The 23262-nt window shown below is 27.9% G+C and overlaps 4 protein-coding genes across 7 annotated transcripts; 2 read left to right on the top strand and 2 right to left on the bottom strand.

Annotated features, from left to right (window-relative positions):
- Positions 1-1168: 1168 nt before the first annotated feature.
- Positions 1169-8126, top strand: LOC123264262 (putative uncharacterized protein DDB_G0282133). 3 transcript variants are annotated; one of them, XM_044727462.1, is made up of 10 exons: positions 1515-1621; positions 1739-1960; positions 3120-3945; positions 5027-5256; positions 5344-5545; positions 5665-5877; positions 6278-6318; positions 6398-6571; positions 6656-6914; positions 7441-8126. In XM_044727462.1, exons 2-10 carry the CDS (start codon positions 1739-1741, stop codon positions 8013-8015), a joined length of 2742 nt encoding a protein of 913 aa, XP_044583397.1. In that variant the 5' UTR covers positions 1515-1621; the 3' UTR covers positions 8016-8126. The 3 variants fall into 3 exon arrangements, with proteins under 3 accessions (XP_044583396.1, XP_044583397.1, XP_044583394.1); XM_044727461.1 differs by lacking the exon at positions 1515-1621 and adding an exon at positions 1169-1195 and having other exon boundaries at positions 6398-6914; XM_044727459.1 differs by having other exon boundaries at positions 6398-6914.
- LOC123264263 (vacuolar protein sorting-associated protein 16B) lies at positions 7871-11959 on the bottom strand. 2 transcript variants are annotated; one of them, XM_044727463.1, is made up of 9 exons: positions 11856-11959; positions 11610-11780; positions 11081-11249; positions 10580-10898; positions 10282-10309; positions 9806-10189; positions 9562-9738; positions 8311-8437; positions 7871-8011 (listed from the first exon to the last, which is right to left on the bottom strand). In XM_044727463.1, exons 2-8 carry the CDS (start codon positions 11694-11696, stop codon positions 8312-8314), a joined length of 1290 nt encoding a protein of 429 aa, XP_044583398.1. In that variant the 5' UTR covers positions 11697-11780; positions 11856-11959; the 3' UTR covers positions 7871-8011; position 8311. The 2 variants fall into 2 exon arrangements, with proteins under 2 accessions (XP_044583398.1, XP_044583399.1); XM_044727464.1 differs by having other exon boundaries at positions 11610-11799; positions 11856-11901.
- A 69-nt stretch (positions 11960-12028) lies between these two features.
- On the top strand, positions 12029-19688 carry LOC123264261. Its single transcript, XM_044727458.1, has 4 exons — positions 12029-12197; positions 13355-15903; positions 17134-18071; positions 18786-19688. The coding sequence occupies exons 2-4, from the start codon at positions 13367-13369 to the stop codon at positions 18917-18919; spliced, it is 3609 nt and encodes a 1202-aa protein (XP_044583393.1). The 5' UTR covers positions 12029-12197; positions 13355-13366; the 3' UTR covers positions 18920-19688.
- LOC123264264 (ornithine decarboxylase antizyme 1) lies at positions 19464-21597 on the bottom strand (the record flags this gene model as incomplete). The annotated part of the gene is made up of 3 exons (XM_044727466.1): positions 19464-20384; positions 21141-21390; positions 21466-21597. Coding segments are annotated over 3 exons (501 nt in total), but the record flags the coding sequence as incomplete, so codon positions are not given.
- Between the last annotated feature and the right edge of the window lie 1665 nt (positions 21598-23262).

Genomic DNA, 23262 nt, shown 5'->3' with positions numbered 1-23262 from the left:
ATAATTAAACACACACTCATTTATAAACGGGGTAGGCTTATTGTATTACTGAGCTGTACCATTAGGCCAGTATTTATTCCAATGAGGTGCAATTGGACATTAACTCTATCGTACTCATATTTGCATGTGATAGCAGTCGGATTTGTCATTTATTATCTTAAAGTCATAATAATAATTATCATTAAAAAATACTTTATTAAATTGTATTGATCTGTAATTTTATTTGGTATAATATTTTAATTATTTCATGCTAAAGTGACACGTATTTTTTACACATATTGCAGACGTATACGAATCTGTTTTATAGATCAAAAAACGTCGGAAATACTTTTGTAAGAATTATATTTTATATAACAGGCTATTGTACTTTTTTATCAACATTTATACACATGTCCTATGCTAAAATAATTTCATTTAATAAAAATCTTTATACTGAATTTTACAATTTTTTACTTTTTTTTAAATGAGAATTTAGCAAATATTTAATAATTTTTTTAACAAATAAATTATTAGAAAAAAAAAATTGACATGTAGAAATTTAAAGAAATTATAAATGCAATTTTTTGAAAAATAATTCTTCAAAAAGATTTATTTATTAAAAAATTATCAATGCTAACTTTAATGTCATTTTTTTAAATTTCCCGCGGTTCAAAAAAAAATATTTTTTTGTCACTGAAGTTAGCAGACGTCTAAAAATTTTTGATTTTTTTTTCTTAATTAAATTACAACTAAAAAGATATTTCTAAAAAATTGCACTTCTAGTTTTTTACATGTGAAATTTATTTTTTAATAGTTTAATTGAAATTTTTTCAATAAAAAATTTCTAAAAATTTTGAAATGTCAGCTAACTTCATTTATGAAAATTAAGTAAGCCATCTAAAAATTTTGAGAATTTTTTTTCATTGAAAAAATTATTACAGAAAAATTTTTTTTTAAATTTAATTTGTAAAAAACTAAAAAAACTGTAAGTGCACTTTTTAAAAAATATTCTTTTGTTCTAATTTAATTATTGAAAAAAAAAAATCAAAAAATTAAAAATGGCTAATTTTAGTGTTATACTTCATTTTTATTTTTTTTCTCATTCTGCCGAGTGTCAACGAACGAACTGGTCATTTTCACACATACTAGCTCAATAAAATTCACTTGTTGAACACAACAGTCAAGGATTATAATTATTTTAATAACTTAATACGAGGTAAGAAATTATTATTATTTTAACAATAAAATAATATACTGAAGTTAGCTGACAGCTGTCATTTTTTTTTTAATTTTTATATCAAATTAATTTCAATAAAAAAATTTTTTTTATAATAATTTAATTGTAAAATTATTAATAATTTTTTAATGTCTTTTAACTCCAGTGTCATTAAAATAATTTAATTAATTAATAAAATTAGTTAAGTAAAAATTAAATTATTTTTACAAAAAACGCGGTAGAAAAATTTGTTAAGTATATACATGTGTATTGTGTTGTGACGCACTTTGGTGTTAGTGCATTCCATCGTTACATATTTATAGACGCCATGTGCACACATATGAAAAATAAAACGAACCTCCAGCACGTGCTGACGGTTAGATGGTTATTGAAGCGTGAGCGTGTGATGAGAACAAAGGATTCGCGGTACTGGTTATTGATAATTATTATAATTATAATTACTATTTTTTTTATAAATCTATTGTAGAGAGACTTACTTATTTTTGTTGTTGTTTTATTAATTGTTTTTAACCTGCAAACTAGATGAAAAATTCACTGCAAAGAAACAGAAAACAAGAACCGCTGCCGGTTGACGAGTGGCTAAAAAATGAAGGGTATTTTCGCAAAGCGGCACCCAAAGATCCGGCTTGTCTTTTTCAAGCAGTCAGTGAGCAAATTTACAATACTCGGTTTTATCATGATAAAGTACGAAAAGAGTGCGTTGAATTTATGAAGAAACAGAAACATTTGTTTGAGGACAACAAGGTAATTTTTATTTGTCAGTTATTTTTCATAATGGCCGTTTATAATTCTAAAGTTAGCCGGTGTTTTTAATTTTTTTTTTAATAATTAAATTAGAACAAAAAAAATTTTTTTAATTGGCACTGACAATTTTTAAAGTTTTTTACAAATGAAAATTTTTTTTTTATTTTTTGTAATCATTTTTTCAATAAAAAAAAATTCTAAAAATTTTTAGATGTCGGCTAACTTTATTTTCATTTAGGTAAATAATTACAATTTTAATCATTAGACATTTATAAAAATCAAGTTAGCTAACATCTAAAAATTTTTAGAATTTTTTTTAATAAAAAAATTACATTTGTAAAAATCTTCAAAAATTCTGTCCAATTTTTTAAAAATGTTTTTTGTTCTAATTTAATTATTGAAAAAAAATTAAAAAATTAAAAGTGTCGGCTAACTTTAGTATCATAGACATTTTAGTTTTTTTTTTATAATTAACTTAATATTAAAAAATTTACTGTGAAGTTAGCAGACATCGAAAAATATTTTATAATTTTTTTTATTGAAAAAATTTTCCAAAAAATTAAAAAAAAAAAATTTATTTGTAACGCACTGTAAGTTCAATTTTTATAAAATATTTTTTTGTTCTAATTTAATTGAAAAAAAATTAAAAATGTCGGCTAAATTTATATTATAGACATTTTAGTTTTTTTTTTAATTTATTTTTTTATAAATTAATTTTAAAAAATTTACTGTGAAGTTAGACATCTAAAAATATTTTATAATTTTTTTTAATAATGAATTTAAAGACATTTTTAAAAATATATATCTTCAAATTTCAGTGTAATTTTTTAAAAATAATAATAATATTGAATTTAGCCGACATTCTTAATTTTTTTATTTTTTTTTAATAATTAAATTAGAACAAAAAAATTTTTTTTTAAAATTGCACTTACAGTTTTTTACAAATAAAAATTTTTTTTTTTGTAGTTATTTTTTCAATAAAAAAATTTTTAAATGTCAACTAACTTAATTTTGCTAAATAATAATTAAATTTTATAATTTTTTAAAATAAAAAATTAATAAATTATAAATGTCTATTAATTTTTATCATAAAATTTTTAAAAATTGTTTTATAATAAAAATATTTTTTAATAAATAAATAAATAAAATAATTATCCAGAATGTAGACTCATTTGAAAATTATCTAAACTACTTGTCAAACCCAAACAAGTGGGGAGGAATGATGGAAATAGAAGCAATGTCACTGCTGTACAAAAGAGACTTTGTTATTTTCTTCGGTGGCCATTCCACTGAACTGAAGAAGAAGATCGTGATAAACAATGGCTTCAACAAGTTTATCTACCTCTGTCACACCCCTCCTCGGCACTACGAGACAGTTTACAAGAATCAGATAATGGCCACTGCGGCGTTTTGTCAGTCTATTGTTTACAAAATTCTCTACCAAAATGTATTCAAAATGCCGGACATTGAAACTACTGTTGAAAAAATGCTGCATGATGACGCTTCGTATGAAGACAAGGCCTCTTGTACTGAGCTGAGTATCCCGCCGATTCCTTACAGAGTTGCCAAAGCTCTGGACCCGAATATTTACCGCAACACTGATTTCGACATTTGGTACGAATTGAAGAGTCAAGTGAGAACCACCGGGCTCTTGCGTTGGAACAATTATCGCCTGCAAGTTGGAGGAAAGTGCTTTGTTAAAATCAGCCAAGAGGACTTGAACCGTCAACACGGTTATAATAATCATAATAACAGTAATAAATATAACAACAATCTAAGAATGATGAACAGAGGAGAGCCTTTGATCTTTTTTGGTCATATTCAAGAGATGGCTCCCAATAAAGGACCAGCTGTTGTCTTCATTGAGGATCTTGGGGAGAATCGGACTGTTCCTTATAGAGCTCTTGTTCCTTGGCATCCAAGGAACGCTTATTTACCAGCTATTACTTCTCCGGTGGCTAGAAATAAACACGAAGATCCTGCAAGTAAGTTTGGAAATTTTTTTCAGTTTTTAATTGAGGTACTTTATAATTATTATAAGTATTGAGGCTGCTTTTTCTAAATACATAATTAAGAAATTACCTTGTATCTTGAGAACTATTGACATTTTTAAAGATATAAGCTCATCCCGATGTTACACTCATTGAAACCTTTCATTTGAGTACCCACATCAATTTTTCATATATTTTATATATTTATATATATTATATATATAAATATATGAAAAATGCATGTGGATACTCAAATGAAAGCTCTTGATAAGTGTAACATCGGGATGAGCTTATATCTTTAAAAAGGTCAATAGTTAAAAAAGTACGGGCCATTTTAATAAATATCTTGTGAACTATTAACATTTTGTAAGATATAAGCTCATCCTGATGTTACATTCATCGAGACCTTTCATTTGAGTACCCACATCAATTTTTCATATATTTATATATATTATATATATATATGTATATATGAAAAATATATCAAAAATGCATGTGGGTACTCAAATGAAGGGTCTCGATGAGTGTAACGTCGAAATGAGTTTATATCTTAAAAAATGTCAATAATTAAGAAATGTTATAGTATCTTATGAACTATTGACATTTTTAAAAATATAAGCTTATCTCGATGTTACTCTCATCAAGACCTTTCATTTGAATACCCACATCAATTTTTCATATATTTTATATATTTATATATATATGTATTTATGAAAAATATATAAAAAATGCATGTGGGTACTCAAATAAAAGCTCTTGATGAGTGTAACATCGGGATGAGCTTATATCTTTAAAAAGCTCAATAGTTAAGAAAGTACGGGGCATTTTAACAAATATCTTGTGAATTATCAACATTTTGAAAGATATAAGCTCATCCTGGTGTTACACTTATCGAGATCTTTCATTTGAGTACCCACATCAATTTTTCATATATTTTATATATTTATATATATTATATATATGTATTTATGAAAAATATATCAAAAATGCATGTGGGTATTCAAATGAAAGCTCTTGACGAGTATAACATCGGGATAAGCTTATATCTTATTTAATTTAATTTTTTTTTTTACAGACAAGTTCAAGAATCAGCAATTCAATGACTATCGTAAAACTAAAGACTCAAGAAGTCTTGCAATGAGCCCTAGATTTGGCGTTAATGATGACGATAATAACAATAATCGTAATAACAATCATCAAAAATCGTCGCCTAATAAAATAAATTATTCTGGAAATAATTATGGGAATAAATCGCCTAAAAATGAGTTCGGAAAAAATTATCCAAATGATTCAAATAAAAAAATTGTAAGTTGGGTTATTTTTTATTTAATTTTTCCGTAAAAATTCTGAATGTTTTTATCAATTTTTTTTTTTTTTTTTTTTTTTTTATAGAATACGCAACCTCAGACTCCGCCAATAGTACCTGCAGAGAATCATAAACAAAATTTTAATTCTGTTCCTGAAGCGCGAGATTTTGAGAAGAGGAACGATGCCGAAGATAGTAGAAAATTTGTTGAGAATAAGAGTTGTGACACGTGCGAGGTTCAAGAGAAAAAAGAAATTCAATCTAATGGACCGAATCCTCCGTCAAACTGTAATTATAATTATGTACACTAATTTAGTTGTTAAATTGATAGTATAGTTTTTTTTTTTTTCTATTTAATTAACTAATTTATTAATTTATTGATAATGTTAATGTGAATATTCAATTAGTTCCAGACGAATTAATTCTTTGCAATGATATGAATTGTATTCAGTCATCAAATGAGGCGTGCTTTAACCTTCCGAATCCATACTGTGATGAAAAAAATTTCGGGGAATCCCATTCATTTCTTCCAGCAGGTTTTATAAACTACTCGAATCAAGTTGTAAACTTCCGAGTTGCGCCAAGTCTTGATATTAATGGCAATGATTTGCCATACTCTGGTAATTTTATTAAAAAAAAAAATAATTATTACTTTATACTATTTTAGCTAATTAGTTAATTAAAAAAAATAATAATAACAATAATGACAAATTTTTGCTTGAAATTCTATAATTATTATTATTAAAATTCCATTTCTTTATCAATTTTAAAAATTTTTAATCTTTTATCTAAAATATTAATTTAAACAAAAATAATTATTATTTTTTAATTTTCTAGTTAATTAGTTGACTAAAAAAAAAAATAATAATAATAATGAAAAATTTTTGCTTGAAATTTTATAATTATTATTATTGTGATGATTATTATTATAAAAATTTTATTTATTTATTAATTTTTAATTCTTTATATAAAATATTAATGTAAATAAAAAATAAATTAATTAATTAAAATTATTTTCAGATATTTCTACTTTAAGATATTTTTTCAACTTAGGATTGGAAGTAAGTTAAAATAAAATCACTATCATTAATAATTTTTAAAAACCCTAAACAAAAAAATTAACCCAACCATATTTTTCAGTACTTCAATATGAACCACGTGTGGTGGCCGCAAAATGAGATCTCCTATCCAGCAGCTCCGCCAAACACACCATTATCACCGCCTCCATCTCCCCCGCGGTCGTTGAACATTATTCACTCAGAAAATCCTCCAGTTCCTGTAGTTGACCACTGTTACGCTCCGCTTCCACCTCCAGTGAATGAAAATATCCCGCAGCGTTACGATAGTTCAGATTATCACAAAAATTACTCACCAACAAATCGCTCAAAACAACAACAGCAACAACAGCAGCGATACACTTCTCCCGGCTTCAATGACAATCCTAATGAAAATTCATCATTCCAAATGAAAATGCCGAGTAAAAAAAAATCTCCCACCAATAATAAATTTATAAGCAAATCCAAAAATGAACAAGATGTTACTTACAATGGTGGGAAATTTAAATACTCTCAAGAATTTAATGAGAATAGAGAATTTAATTCTGGCGGCGAATCTCCTCGTAAAAATCAACCTGGACGTTTAAAAAAAAATAATCAAGGTAATTTAATCAATTTAAAATAAAATCTAATTTATCATCTAATAAATCTTAGAATTTTTATAACAAATTAATTATGAAAAAAAAAAATAATTTGAAAAATTTTCTCTTATAATTTTTGTTTTAATTTTTATATGTAGAATTTTTTTATAATTATTTAATTAATTGAAAAAAATTCTTATTAGAATTTAATTATTGAAAATTTTTTTTTGTAATTTTTTAGTTTATGAAAATTATTATTATTTTAATATATAAAAATTAATAATGTAATTTAAATTTAATTAATTAATTAATTTTAAATAATTAAATTAATTAATTAATTAATTGAAAAAAATTCTTATAATTTAATTATTAAAAAAATTTTTTTTTATTTTTTAGAGTTTATTAAAATTATTATTATTATTATAATAAATAATAATTAATAATGCAATTTAAATTAAATTAATCAATTAATTCTAAATAATTAAATTAATTAATTGATCAATTATTAAATTAATAAATTAATTTTTTTATAAAAAACTTTTTACAGGATACCAAAATCGTGCTAATGGAAAAATAATTTTCCAACACGACCAGCAGAAGTCGTACAACCCTTCTCAGGAAGAAAATCATTTCAAGCGTCACGACAAGAAGATAATTCACGACAATCAGAAAAAAAACCAATCAAAAGTCCCTGAAATGCACAATCAATCTCCAAGCCACTGCGCGGTGCCTCAGCAGATGAACTTCGTCAACGGCCCGTATTACCCCAACGAACTAGAGAACAATGTCAATGTCAACGTCTACGGGTCTCCTCCTCCAGGTCCTCCAGGTAACGTCTATCCAGTTCCTTACGTTCCTCACGCCGGCGATGTCCCAGCAGAGGTGAACAATTTTTCTGCGCCGATGATGTTCACCAACCCGGGTAGTTATCCTCCACCCTTACCACCCATGTACCCTCCGGTTATGTACCCACCACCGCCCTTGATGCCGCACATGACTCACGTGTTCAACGGGCTACCGGGTCCGAATTCTCCAGCTGACTGGTGTGTCTCTCCCGGAGGCCAGCCGGGTTGCATTCCGTACCCATACCCTCCGTCACAATCCAACGAGCCTGCATCCTAAATAAACAAATTACATTTTTATTTTTACAGTAAGATCTAGATATTTATATAAAAAGGAATAGTATAGAATAGACAAGGCTGGACCTGTCTGTTATTTAATATCTTTATTATAGAAAAAATATAGGACTCTTTTCTACCTTTTTATATTGGTTGTAATAGGCATAATAACATATTTATATGTATACTTATTTGTGAGCTCAGAGATTAATAAAAAAGTTTTTTTTTTTCAATTTTTTAGATTGTCATTTATGAATTTTTATTTTTGTTAATATTTTGAGCTTTTTTTGTGTAATTACTTTAAGATTTCCATCGTATTGTTAAGGATGATAAGGTTTTTTCGGCTAAAAAGTAGGCATCTGATTGTGGTGATAGAGTATCTTTGTACTCTAGTAATGCAGTTCGGTCACCCAATAATCCGAGTATCTATTAAAAATATAAGAATGGTCAATATTAAAGACAAATAAATGATAATAATAAATTTTTCTAACTTATTATCTATATTATTAAGAGAAGAACCAAATTTTGTGGCCAGTATATTTATATGATAAAATATAGATACATAATTAAGAAATAACCTTGTATCTTGTGAACTATTGACATTTTTAAAGATATAAGCTCATCCTGATGTTACACTCATCAAGACCTTTCATTTGAGTACCCACATGCATTTTTCATATATTTTATATAATTATATATATTATATATATGAATATATGAAAAATATATCAAAAATGCATGTGGGTACTCAAATGAAAGGTCTCGATGAGTGTAATATCGAAATGAGTTTATATCTTTTAAAAGGTCCATATGTAAGAAAGAACAGTTCAATTTAACAAATATCTCGTGAACTATTGACATTTTTAAAGATATAAGCTCATCCTGATGTTACATTCATTGAGACCTTTCATTTGAGTACCCACATGCATTTTTGATATATTTTTTATATATTCATATATATAATATATGTATAATATATATAAAATATATGAAAAATGCATGTGGGTACTCAAATGAAAGCTCTTGATGAGTGTAACATCGAAATGAGTTTATATCTAAAAAGGTCAATATTGAAGAAAGTACAGCTCAATTCAACAAATAGTTTTCAAGATACAAGGTCATTTCTTAATTATTGACATTTTTCAAGATATAAGCTCATCCTGATGTTACATTCATCGAGACCTTTCATTTGAGTACCCACATCAATTTTATATATATATATATATATATATATATATATATATATATATATATATATATATATATATATATATCAAAAATGCATGTGGGTACTCAAATGAAAGCTCTTGACGAGTGTAACATCGGGATGAGCTTAAATCTTTAAAAACGTCAACTTTAAGAAAGTACAGTGCAATTTAACAAAAGTCATTATTTAATAAAGTAAAATTTTAATGTTCTTAGTTCACAAGTCACGGCTGTCACATAGTGACTGCAAGATTGCTAGTTATAAATAATTAAAAAAAATTTTACTATTATTATTATTTTGGAAATTTATAAATCTCTACAATAATAATAATTAAATAATTTACCTCAACAACTGTTCTATTACATCCATAATTTTTAGCAAGTTGTAATCTATTCCTCATGTTATCTACATACTTTAAAAACTTCTCAATTATAGTCGTAGGTGCCTGACCTTGATGTAAAATTTTCAAAATATCTTCTATAGGTAAGCTTGACTGCAATTTTTCGCTCCCCAGCCATCCCTATAAAAAACAAAATTTAAAAATAACTATAAATAATAAAAAAACATAATTATAAATATTTTACAACCTTAGATAAAAGTATATTATGAACATCATCCCAAGCTTGAACAGAAACCCGAGTTTTCAGCACAGTTTTCTGATACTGTCTTGGAGTAACATCATGTTGATTTGCAAAAATTTTCGCTGGTGAAACAGCGGCGTCTTGTGAAATATTCCAATTATTTTCACATATATATTTTAAGCAATCCAATACACTGTTGTTTCCCAAATTTTTGACCCCTCCGCTGTTTAGCGCAATCTTCCATTCCAGCAATTTTATAAAATTATTTACAAATAAACTTTCTTTGTACTCTGGTAAGTTGATAAATTGAGTCTTGTAGCATTTTATTAATTTTTGAAGAAGCCTTCCATCATCTCGAGTATTTTTTATTGTTATTGCCAAAGTTTTCAGCTACAAATAAATTCCCAAATTTTAATCAATAAGTAAGTAAATATATTTTATTATAAATCGTAAATCATAAAAATATTTTTAAAAATACTCACTGCTGCATCGACCAATCTGCCTTGCATCCTGCAAAATTAAATATTAATTAATCCATTAAATAATTAAATTAAATACTAATTAATCCATTAAATAAATAAATTAATTAATTAATCACAAAAAATTAAGATAATTATTTTTTTTAATTAAATTAATTTACTAAATATTAAATAATTTTTTTAACAAATAAATTATGTCATAATTTTGTTTTTAAAATTGACATTTAAAAAAAAAATTCAATTTTATAAGAATGATATTTCTGAACATGAAATTTAATTGATACTCTAATGTACAGCTTACATTAATAAATCAGTAACTTCATTAACTTGGAACCTAGTCGACAAATAATGAACATAAACATTAAGAGCATCAGGTCTTTCCATTAAAATTTTTTGACTCAACGCAGGCTTCAGGGTTTTGATAATAAATAATGTAATAATTAACACAGCATTTCCATTACCGCTTGCAATTGCTGTGTCTAGTAATGAAGTTTTATTACTAAGTGATTTATAATTCTCTAGGGAGTAACTTTGTCCTAGAAGAATTCTTCTGACAGTTACCGATGGATTGACAATATTTGATTTATCAGGTAACAAGTGTCTGTTATCTGCAGTTAAAACTAAAAATAATTATTTAAATTATTATTATTATTATTATTATTATTATTATTTAAATTATTACTATATAAGGATAGTCATAATAAAACTTTAAACAAAATCTGATATTATTGTTGTAAAAATTTTTTAAGTGCTAAAATAATAACAATAATTAGTTAAAAAATTTTTATTATTTTTTTTATACTTATTGTTAAAACCGGCTCAGGAATAATTGCAAGCAAAGGTTTAAACGTCAAATCAACAGACTCTGGAGTCAGGTAAGACGATGAAGGTTCAGTCGGAGAATTTATTGTTGAAATTCCTGCTCTCAGCTGAGCAGTACCAGTTTTTGAAATTCCAAATACGTTGTCTGACTATATTAATTAAATTTTTAATTACTTTACAAATTATTTGTAATTTTGAATGTCAAAATTAGCAGACATATAATTATTTTTTTCTAAACAAATTAAAATTATTAAATAAACATTTTAATTAATTTAAAGTCTAAAATTCAAGTCAAAAAAATTAAAATCATAAATTAAAATCAAAAAAATTGAAATAAAAAATTAAAATCATAAATTGAAGTCAACAAAATTAAAATCATGAATTAAAGTCAAAAATTGGAGTAAAAATAATTAAAATCTTAAATTAAAGTCAAAAAAATTGAATTGTCAAAAAAAAATAATCAAAGTCTGCTAATTAAAAATTAATAACTAAAAATTTAAATTACTCACCTCATTATTTTGATCAAAACTAAAAGAATGTCCTTCACTGCTATTCCAATAATCCTCATCATCCTTCGACAGCTCATATTTTGACATTTTCTCCGTAACACAAATAAAAAACCCCAACAAGCAAATCTTGTTTATACCTCTTCAATAATATTCTACAGTATCTGCTAGTGCCTAAAAAAAAAACACAAAACTACTTGAACATAAAAAAAAACATAAAATAAAATACACCATCATAAAATCTCTTACCTTATATTATTTCTCGTTTGAATAATTAAAAAAAAATCTTGTCCTCGTTTTAGCTGACAAAAAAAAAGAAACAGAGAACTCACAAAAGTATGAATATATAAATAAATGTATAGTGCGTTGTACACAACCAACTATAGCTACAGTTTACACCAGTCACCAGAGTCACCAGAAGCCGATATAAAAAAAGAGCGTTTGGCTGCTCGCTTACATATTTCTTAAAACTATTTCTCAAGTAATAACTTATAAACCTATAGATTAATATAAAATGATAAAGTTTATGTAAAAATGGCTTGCTTGTAATAACAATGAAAAGTAATTAGCATTTTAAGGCGGGAAATTTAGGTAAGTGCAGTGCAACAACTTCCATAACCTAAAAATAGTGTTGAAATAAATAAAATAATCAAAAAATTCACATAATTGTTATTTTTTTTTTTAATCAATTTACCAAAAATTAAGTAATTTTTGTAACAAATAAATTATGTCATAATTTTTTTTTAAATTGACATTTAAAAAATAAAAATTCAATTTTATAAGAATAATATTTCTCAACATGAAAATTAAGTTAGTCCACATTTAAAAATTTTAACAATTTTTTTTTTTTATTAAAATAATTTTCATTTGTAAAAAACTTGAGAAATTATAAGTGCAATTTTTAAAAAATATTTTTTAGTTCTTATTTAATAAATAAAAAAAAAATTAAAAAATTAAAAACGTCGGCTAACTTTAGTATTATTTTCTGAACAATTTGTTTATTAAAAAAAATGAATAAAACTAAAGTTAGCCGACATTTTTAATTATTTTTTAATAGTTAAATAAAAACAAAAAAAATTTTTCTAAAATTTTACAGTTTTTGAAGTTTTAAATGCAAATTTTTCAATAAGAAAAAAATTCTAAAAATTTTTAACTTAATTTTCATAAAAAATAATTAAATAATAAAAATTAATAAATTTTAAATGTCTATTAATTTTTAATATAAAATTTTATTAGTTAATTTTTATTTAAACTTTTAAAAAATTGTTTTATGATAAAAATATTTGTAGTGAAATATATGAAAATTAAAGTAGCAGATACTTAATAATTTTGAGAATTTTTTTAAAAATTAAATTAGTGCAAAAAAAAATTGACATGTAGAAATTTAAAAAAATAAAAAATGCAATTTTTTTAAAATAATTTTTTAGAACAAATTTGTTTGTTAAATAAAATTAAAAAATGGTCAAGTGACTGCTAACTTTAATGTCATAGATGTTATATTACTATGACATTAATGTAAGCAGTCACTAGAGAATTTTTTAAATTTTTTTAACAAAAAAATTTGCTGCAAAAAATTATTTAAAAAAAAATTGCATTTTTAATTTTTTTAAATTTCTACATGTCAATTTTTTTTATATTTTTTTTTTACCATAATTTATTTGTTAAAAAAAATTCTAAAAATGATTAAATATCAGCTAAATTTATCATCATTATATTACTTTTAATTAAACAATAATAAAAATTTTTAGACTCACTTAAAAATGGCCAAAGGAAGATTAATAACTCGATCTGTATCAAAGAACAAACCAGTAGACATGACCTTAAACCTGGAGTGCTCAGACGAGCCGTTGAGCGAAGCTCAACTAGCAATGTCTACAAAATTAAAAGAAAACTACGAGCGAGTGGTGTCAACCCTAGACGACCTTATGAAGGAGCACAGCGGGCAGCTGCTAACCCAAGTGGGAGGTGTGAACGCGTACCAATACAAGCTCTCATCAAACACAGTGAACAGCCCGTCTCTGATAAAAGCGAACCAATTGAGCGTAGTCAACCAAACCAAGTCAATAAAGCTCAACGTGTTGGACACTTCCAACACCGCAACGCCCTTAACCACCACAACAACAACCCCGCAAGGTAACATGCTGGTAGTAGACCCACGAATGGGCGTCTTATTAGGCACCGTGGTCTCCAGCCAGTCTTTGTCAGCGCCAGTGGTGACAACATCAACCGCAGCATCAACACCAGCAGCTACAACTGTTTCCACCGCTTCCCAAAAGTCTCTTATCAGCACCACTGAGAGCACAACCACCCCGACCAACTCCCGGATTACTACCACGTCTTCCGGAGCAATTACTTCAGTGGTAACCACTCCGACCGCTATGAGGAGAGCCAAAGTTGTTCCTCTTCAGCAGCTGCAAGAAGATCCCGAGATTCCTGCTTTAAGATTGAGGAATAAAACAGTAACTACTTCCTCTACTCCAACCACGACCACCCCCACAGCGACTCCGAACTCCCAAGGAATCAAGATCAACAGGTCTACAACTACTTCCAACTCAATTGTAGTCTCCAGGCCGACTGAGCAAACTAGCATCGGCGGGATTCGCGTCGGAGCCAAGAACGGAGCCGGTGATGTAATCGAAGAAGCCAAGAAGAACCTTCCGGACAACAAGGAGATCGCTTTCAACAAAGCCAACGGCACCAGGACCTTCCCTTCATTGGTAGTAGTCGCGCGACCTCACCTGAGCATCAAGAACATCACCACAGCTCAAGCAACTCAGGAGCGCAGCGAGCTGGACATGACTGTAAAGAATGTGCTAGTTTACACTCCCTCTAAATTCGCAGAGTGGCTCATCCAGAAGGGCCTGATCCGCTCGGAGCAGTTCTGCACCCAGCACCCCACGGGAGTCGTCGACCCAACGGGAAATCCTTCGTACAAGAAACTAAAACTAGGAATGTACAGCGACGCGGGAACTTTTCCTTACTCTGGCGGGTACGTTTGGATCGCCAACTGCTGCCACAATAAATTCGTCTCAGTCTTCTCTGGGTCTATATTCCAAGGAGCGCCTCACCCGCCTTCAGTGCTGCTTAAGTTGATCTACCACTGGTCCTGCCAGACAAATATTCAAAACGTAGTTTCCTGGGTCAAGGTCTCTAATGTTTACGTCAAGAACTTCTACACCAACCTCCGGAGTGTCTGCACAGCCGCTATCTGGGACAAGAGCTCCCTAATGGGCGGCAAGGGCTCCAGCATCCAGGTTGGAGTCATCAGCCTTGGCACCACTTCTCAAGATGGCAATATGCGGCAAGTAAAGGTTGAAGTTTTGGGAATTCTTAATGCTGAAACCGGGCAATTGAGATTGAGAGCCTGCGACCCGATGCATGACTCCGACAGGTCTTTCAGAAGAAGGTTCAATAATATTCTCCACCCTCTGGAGAACTGGGTCCATAAGGACTCCAAGATCCTGACGGATTTTACAGTAGACAAACCTACTCTGCAAGACATGGGCTTCTCCCAAGTCCACCAGACAGCTTTTAGCGACCAGAACCCCCGGAACACCCGAAGCAACTACCAGATAATGGAGTACCTGAGAAAAATAGTCCCCAGGATGTTCCAGAACACTTTGAGTCTCCTGAGCCGCCAGATGATGCAGCAGTTCCTTGATGAGCTAGTTTGGCGCGAGACTTTTGGCTCCACAGCCGCTCGGGCGTTTGATAATATCATTCTGCACCTCGCGGAACAAACCAAGCTGTGCACCAGCGAGTCGCTGCTAGACCGGCTGGCTAAAATCTCCACTAATCCTTTTCAAGACTGGTCTTATACTGTTGAATCTCAGACTCTGCCTCTGTCTCTCCCTTCTGTCCCGGAGCATTTGAAAGTGGGTCTAGGAGGTGGCAAGAAGGAGAACAACCGCCAATCAGAGCCGGTTCAATTAAAGCCCGGGCCTAAGAGAAAACGCAAGCGGCAGCAAGATTCTGGCCCAGAAGCTAAAAGACCTCTTCTGGACTTTAAATTGATTCAATATCGAGGCATTGAGCATCTGAAAAGCGACCAGATTCCGTTGAGTGAATTTTACTATGCGACTGTTGACGGAGATCCTCACCAGGTGGCGAAGGAGGACAAGAGCGCCGTTGATTTTAAATGCTTCCTCTGCAACAGTGTTTTGAAAACTAATACGCAGATTATGGAGCATATGATCTGTCATGTTCCACCCAGAGTTCCTGGACAGACTGTGGTTAATGATGATGATGATGAAAATAGCAGCAGTAATAAGAATAATAGGAGCAGTCATGTGTGCAGGTATATGTCCGATGTATTTTTTCATACCATAATTTTTCGACATCTTAATAACCTCATATGTTAACATAAAATGTTCTAACTTATCACTATGTTAAAAGAAAATTATTTCATTTAATATTTATAACTAACGAGATCTACAGCTCGTAGCCAGTTAGTACAAATTACACTAAGTATTGCTATGTTGAAGTATTTTTTATACTTATTGAAAGGGCATAGCCATATTAATATGGAAATTCTGCCCCCATGGTTTTTTTGACTTATACTTAGGGGGTCGATTTGGTGTCGAATGAAAATAATTCACATCAATTTTCAGCTCTTTAACTCAAACGCTATTCGAGAATTTCAAAAAAATCTGTTTTTTCAAAATTATTTTTATTTTTATAGTAAAATTCGGAATTATTTAATGATGATTTTTTTCCTAATTCTTACGAGTCCAAAACATGAAAAAATCATATGATCATGATTCTCAAACAGAAAGCCGATTTTTAACGGAGAAAAGAAAATTATATTTTTTTTTTTTTTTTAGCCTTCTTGAAATATGTCACTCACCAAAATTCATCAGAAACTGTCTTTTACACTCCTCTATACTCAGGAATTTTTTTGAATTTTTTGGTGGAACAATTAAAAACTCATTTTTTTCTCAAAATCTTGCGTTTTAACAAAACACATTTTTTTTTTAAGTACACATAAATACGTAGGAAATTTTTGTTTTTATTTAAAATTATTATTTTGATTATAATTTTTATTTTTTCTGCATCAAAATTCAAAATATTTTCCAATAGTATGAAAAAATATATCGACGGTCTAATTAGCAATTTGTCTAACTGCTTATTTTTTAGAAGGTGATTTTTTAACATTTTGATATAGCCATAATCGAATTATAAATTATTAGAATGATTCAAACCTAAATATTATATCTCTATTAGATAATAATGATATTCAATGGTTTTTTAAAGTGAAAATAAATTTTGAACTAATTGTTTTTTTCGTACAAATAGAAGATTCTCTAAAATGGAGTTAGAAAATTTGCTAATTAGAACGTCGATATAAGTATTACCTTTAAGTGTATTTTGAATCATTAATAACCCTTCTAATCACTTTAACTTACTGATTCTTTTTGCTTATCTTTTGCGAAGATATATTTTGGAAATATATTGGATATATTTTGTTATGTATTTTGAGTGAAATTAATAAAACTTACTTTTGAAAAAAAAAAAATCATGTGTGCAGGTACTGCTGCGCTGCTTTCTCGTCTAAGCACCAGATGACCACCCACATTGACGAGCATCACAGTGTCTTTGGAAAGAGCGACGACGCTGCTATGGTGGCTTGTGGAATCTGCGAGCAGAAGTTCAGCAACACCCAATTATTAATCAATCATATGTCGTTCATGCACCTGCCCTCGGAGATGCCTTACAGGTGTGACAGCTGCTGGTACAGAACTTCCAGTCACAAGGACATCATTGATCACTTCTATGAAGTTCATGAGAAAGGAGAGACGCTCCAGTGTCCTTATTGCTTGAAACTAATTCCACTTGCTAAGGATGGAAAGGTCAGCACTAGCAATGTCCATGTTTATTTAGTGCATTTGCAGAGACACATGGTGAGGCGCGAGCAGGGTAGGGGGAATAAGTGCACCAGGTGCTGCTTGTGGTTCAATCAGAAGAGCCTGCTTCAAAGACACCAGCGGACTCTTCATCAGGTTTATCATGGATCCAAGGATCCTAACTTTCATCCGTTTAAGCATCCAATGTCCGACTCGGATCAGAGCAATATTATTGTCATTTGCAAATCGCAGCACCAGCTCAGAAGAATTGTTGTTAGAAGCCCTTCGCCGGAGTTGCCCGAGGATAATAATATTAGAAAGTGGAGCTGGGGACAAGTTAAGATTCATTTGCCTAATATGGGACTCAGGTCTTATCAGCCGTTGGCTTGTTTGGAATGTGAAGAGGATGTTGATGAGGAACAACATTTTCCTGGGGAACAGAGGTGCTTGCGGTGTCGTTATGTTACTTGTTGTTGGAGGGCTTTTAAAGAACATCAGCAGCAGATTCATAATGAACGGCCGATGACTAGTTTAATTGTTCCATCGCCGCTGGTTAATATTCCGCTGGAGAAAAAAATGAATTGCTCGTGTGGATTAGCGACTATTGATGGAAATTTATTGGGTAAATTTTTTTTTTTTATAATTATTTAGTTGTTAAATTAAAAGTACAAGTGTTTTAATAAAAATATTAATTGATTAATTAGCAACCTTTCAGTCACTATGTGACTGCCGTGACTTGTGAACTAAAAATAATTTTAATTTTGCTTTATTAAATACTTACTATTGTTAAATTGCACTGTACTTTTTTAATTAATGAAGTTTTTAAAGATATAAGCTAATTTCGATGTTATACTCATCGAGAGCTTTCATTTGAGTACCCACATGCATTTTTGATATATTTTTCATATATATATATATATATATATATATATGAAATATATGAAAAATTGATGTGGGTACTCAAATTAAAGATCTTGATGAGAGTAACATCAGGATGAGCTTATATCTTAAAAAATATCAATAGTTGATAATATAAAAGGTAATTTCTTAATTATTGACATTTTTTAAGATATAAACTCATCCCAATTTTACACTCATCAAGACCTTTCATTTGAGTACCCACATGTATTTTTGATATATTGTTCATCTATACATATATATAATGTATATAAATATATAAAAAATTGATGTGGGTACTCAAATGAAAGGTCACGGCGAGTATAACATCAGGATGAGCTTATATCTTTAAAAATGTCAATAGTTCACAAAATAAAAGATCATTTCTCAATTACATATCTAAAAATTCACTCTAGTAATTTTTCTTTTTAAATTCCAGCATCTCATCTGGTAAAATGTCGACAAACATCACCTAAAGCTACTGTAAAAGCAGTGATCGAAACAGTAGAAGAAAATAAAGAATCTCCGGTAATGCTGGACAGTCTGGGCCTGATACCCAAATCAGTACCCTAAAAAAAAAAAGCAGTACAAGGGAAAAAAACAAACTTTGACTATTGGTATAATTCAAATAAAATAAAATGTCTTATACTTATTGCACTTACTCTCCACTGAGTGCTTTTTTTCACAACAAATAATAATTAAATCAATCGTAATTAATTTTTGTGTATTGATAAAAATAATAATAACATTTAAAATTAGTTATTTTTTTTTCAGGTTATTTATTTAGCAATTATTCATTCCCTCGTAAACCTATAAATAAGAATAATAAATGAGCGTACATATTTTAGCGACAAAATTTTCGGAGTAATTATTATTAATAATAATAAATTTTATTATTTATATATCTAAATTATTTATTATGATCGGATGTTATTGTTACAAATTAAATTGAAATAGAGAAAGAAAAAAACAATATATAATTGAAACATAAATGTAAATTTTAAACAGTAATATTTAAATTGTATATGCACAATATATTGCCAATTATTTAAATTGGGTCTAAACGCTACACTAAAAATTGAGAATACTACTAAACACAAAAAATTTTTTTTTGACATTTTTAAATTTAAATTATCTTTTTTTTTTGGATTTTAATTTTTTTTTATATATATATATTTTTATCATTACTTTAAGTGTCTGTATGAGTCAACACAGAAACCGCCTTTATTAATGGTAATTTTCAATTATTAATTGATTGGATTCACAAATGCATTATATTGACATTAATTAATTAATTAATTAATACTATTAATTAAAAGTAAATTATAGTGTTAATTTATAACTAAAAAAAAAAAAATAAAATAAAATAATTGAATAAAACTAAAAGTATAATTTAAAAATTAATACTAAAAAATAATATTAAAAAAAAGCCAGTGTCCCAATCTGCCACGTAATTAATAATGAAATTTACCATCAATAAATAATTAATAAGTTGCTGTAAATATTATTAGTGGCGCGTGATATCTTGGCGTCGTCGTGGCGGATGATTAAGTAAGTCACAAGAGGCACCTTTGGAATCGCTTAAGCCATTTATAATGTGTGTGTGTGAGTTAAATGTTTCTGCGAGCTTGTTTAAACAAATCACATCTTTTGAGTATCAACGAGGAGAATTGTTAAAACCTTTTTATAATATAGTTTACTACTTCATAATACAATAACTATGACTTTTAAGTTTTTTTAGTAACGTCATTGTATATCAATTTTCTAATTTAAACAAAATTTACGACGATTTTAAGATTTTATTCTCAAGTTTTTTCCGAATATTAGATAGGGATTATTAGAATGTTAATTTATTTGGTTTTTTTATTTTAAGAGATTTAGGATTTTTAACTATAAACTTGAGAAGTTTGAGTGGGAAATTACTCGTCGACTGTGTAAAGCATGTAGAGATTACCCGGGTCACAATTTGGTGGTACTAGTGAATGGTTCGGAGGTAGGACTGTAAATCCCAAGAACATGAAGGTACGTACCAACATTGCTGCAACAAAATTATTTATTATTTATTTATTTTTAAATTAATTTTAACAAATTTTTTTTTTAATTAATTTTAACAACTGAATTCAAAAATTAATGTAAAACATTGATGTAAAAATTAATTTTGAGAATTAATGTAAAACATTAATGTTTACATTAATTTTGAGAATCAATGTAAAACATTAATTTAAAAACTTAATGTAAAACATTAATTTTAAAAATTAATGTAAAACATTAATTTTCAAAATTAATCTCAAACAGTTATCTTGAAAATTAATCTAAAAAATTAATGTTCAACATTAATTTTGAAAATTAATCAAAAAAATTAATGTTAAACATTAATTTTACATATCAATGTAAAAAATTAATGTTTTACATTAATTTTGAGCATTAATGTAAAGCATTAATTTCAAAAAACAATACAAAAAATTAATTAAAAAAATTAATGTAAAACATTAATTTTAAAAATTAATGTAAGAAACTAATTTCGAAAATTAATCTAAAAAATTAATGTTAAACATTAATTTTACATATCAATGTAAAAAATTAATGTTTTACATTATTTTTGAGCATTAATTTAAAAAATCAATGCAAAAAATTAATTTTAAAAATTAATGTAAGAAACTAATTTTGAAAATTAATCTCAAAAATTGATGTTAAAGATTAATTTTGAAAATCAATGTAAAAAATGAATAAAAAAATTAATGTAAAACATGAATAAAAAAAACTTAATATTGAAAAATCAATATAAAAAAATTACCTCGATCCGTACGATCTTTACGGAGACAGATGACAACATTACTGCAATGAAGAGTCTCTTCAGCGTATTCAAGAAGAGAAACAAATCCCTCCTTCGAACCCTCCGGAAGAAGACAGCTTGGAACCCGAATATAAAGTGTACCGCGCCAAATAATAGTTTCCCATTCTACGGAAGTAGTTTCGGTCAAATGAAGAGTAAATACGAGGCGGACTGACTCGTTGGTTTTAACTGCTTTTAACAATTCATCCTCCTACATCGAATTAAACACCATTAGCAAAAAAAATTAAATAATGATAAATGATGATGATATAAAGCTTCAACATACTGATACAATGTGTGAGCTCACAGAGAGCTGACTCTGCTTAATCCCCACACCGCGGCTCTCTGTGTTGACTGCAGATACAGACAATGCGGTATGGGGCGCATCAGGACCACCACAGAGGCCCCACTCCCAGCGTTATGGAATAATATTGCTGCTGGCGATTGTTTTCTTCTAAACTTTCCTCCATACTCTTGAAAGAAGAATCACTGAGAAATAACAACACAAATTAATAAGTACGTCTTTTCGACAAATTAAACAAATTAAGGCTTAAAATAGAGTCAATAGACAATTGACTACTCATTCATTACTCAATACATACTTACATATGTATGTACAAATAACAATAAAGCCAATTTATATTATGTTTCAATAACACGTCATATATTATGATGCTTAAATTAACATCTGGTAAATTTTATGAGCGTATTATTGTTAGAATAATTATTTTAATTGATATATTATTTAAATTATTATTAAAAATAATTTTAAAAAAATTTTTTAAGCATTCATTAATTTTTTTTAATCTAATAAAAAATATTTATTGTCAAAAAAATTAATTTAGCAGACATTTGATTATTTTAAGAATTTTTTTAACAAATAAATTTGGCAAAAAAAAATTAACATCTGGTAAATTTTATGAGCGTATTATTGTTAGAATAATTATTTTAATTGATACATTATTCAAATTATTGTTATAAATAATTTTTAAAAAATTTTTCAAGTATTAATTTTTTTTAAGCTAAAAAAAAATATCTTGTCATGAAAATTAATTTAGCAGATATTTTATATTTTTTTTAACAAATAAATTTGGCAAAAAAAATTGACATGTAGAAATTTTAAAAAATATAAAATCCAATTTTTTAGAAAAAATCTATTAAAAAAAATTAAAAAATGATCAAGTCTAAATTATGTTTTTTAGTTAAAAAAAATATTTCTATATATTTCAAGTTGTTTAACTAATTAAAGTCTAATCTGATTGATAATATATAAGATAATGATAACATTATCAATTACCTTCAAGCGTTTATATAAATAAGATAATTTTCATTCTTTTAAATTTTTATTACGACCTAATATTTTTATTAATATTATTCTGATAATAACAATAATAAATCTTCTTTTCAATTATATAATAAATTTTTATTTAATTTAATTAAAAAAATATGTGATGAAAATTTATGGATATTTACAAAATAAATTGATTCAGTTGGCTTCAGACGTTTTCATTAAATACGATGCAGAAAACTAATAATAATACAATACAAATAATAATGACGATGATGATAAAGAATTTGATGACAATAAAAATAAAAATTATAATAATAATAATAATAATAGTGTGATTTTAATTATTAAAAAAAAATGTACTCACCAATTATTAGAAATTAAACTAGGCATTATTTCGTCTTGATTACTTTCCCAATTAATTAACGAAAAATAAGAACTAAAATTCATACTTTTTTTTTCGTAAAATCTTGGCGATTGTTTAAATAACGGGTAGGCGTGAATGGTGTCGCTCAGATGCAGATAATGGACACGAACACGTTTAGAGTGATGTCAAACACAGCTAAAATGTAAAAGCTTTATTAGTGCTTAGTTTTAAAGCTAAAATAATAATTAAAATATTAACAGTAAATAAAATCAGCTGTTATTGTTATTTTATTGTTAAATAAAATAATAACACCTGTAGTGGAGAAAAATACTCACGAGATAGACTACTCAGCGGAGTTATACATCAAATGATACTGGGTAATGCGTATTATATTGACGATGATGTCGTAGTTCCAATAATCAAAATGG

This window comes from Cotesia glomerata, linkage group LG4, assembly GCF_020080835.1.
Source record: "Cotesia glomerata isolate CgM1 linkage group LG4, MPM_Cglom_v2.3, whole genome shotgun sequence".
NCBI classification, from domain to species: domain Eukaryota; kingdom Metazoa; phylum Arthropoda; class Insecta; order Hymenoptera; family Braconidae; genus Cotesia; species Cotesia glomerata.
Note: the sequence above shows the minus strand (reverse complement) of the source record. Positions and strands in the feature narration are given on the sequence as shown.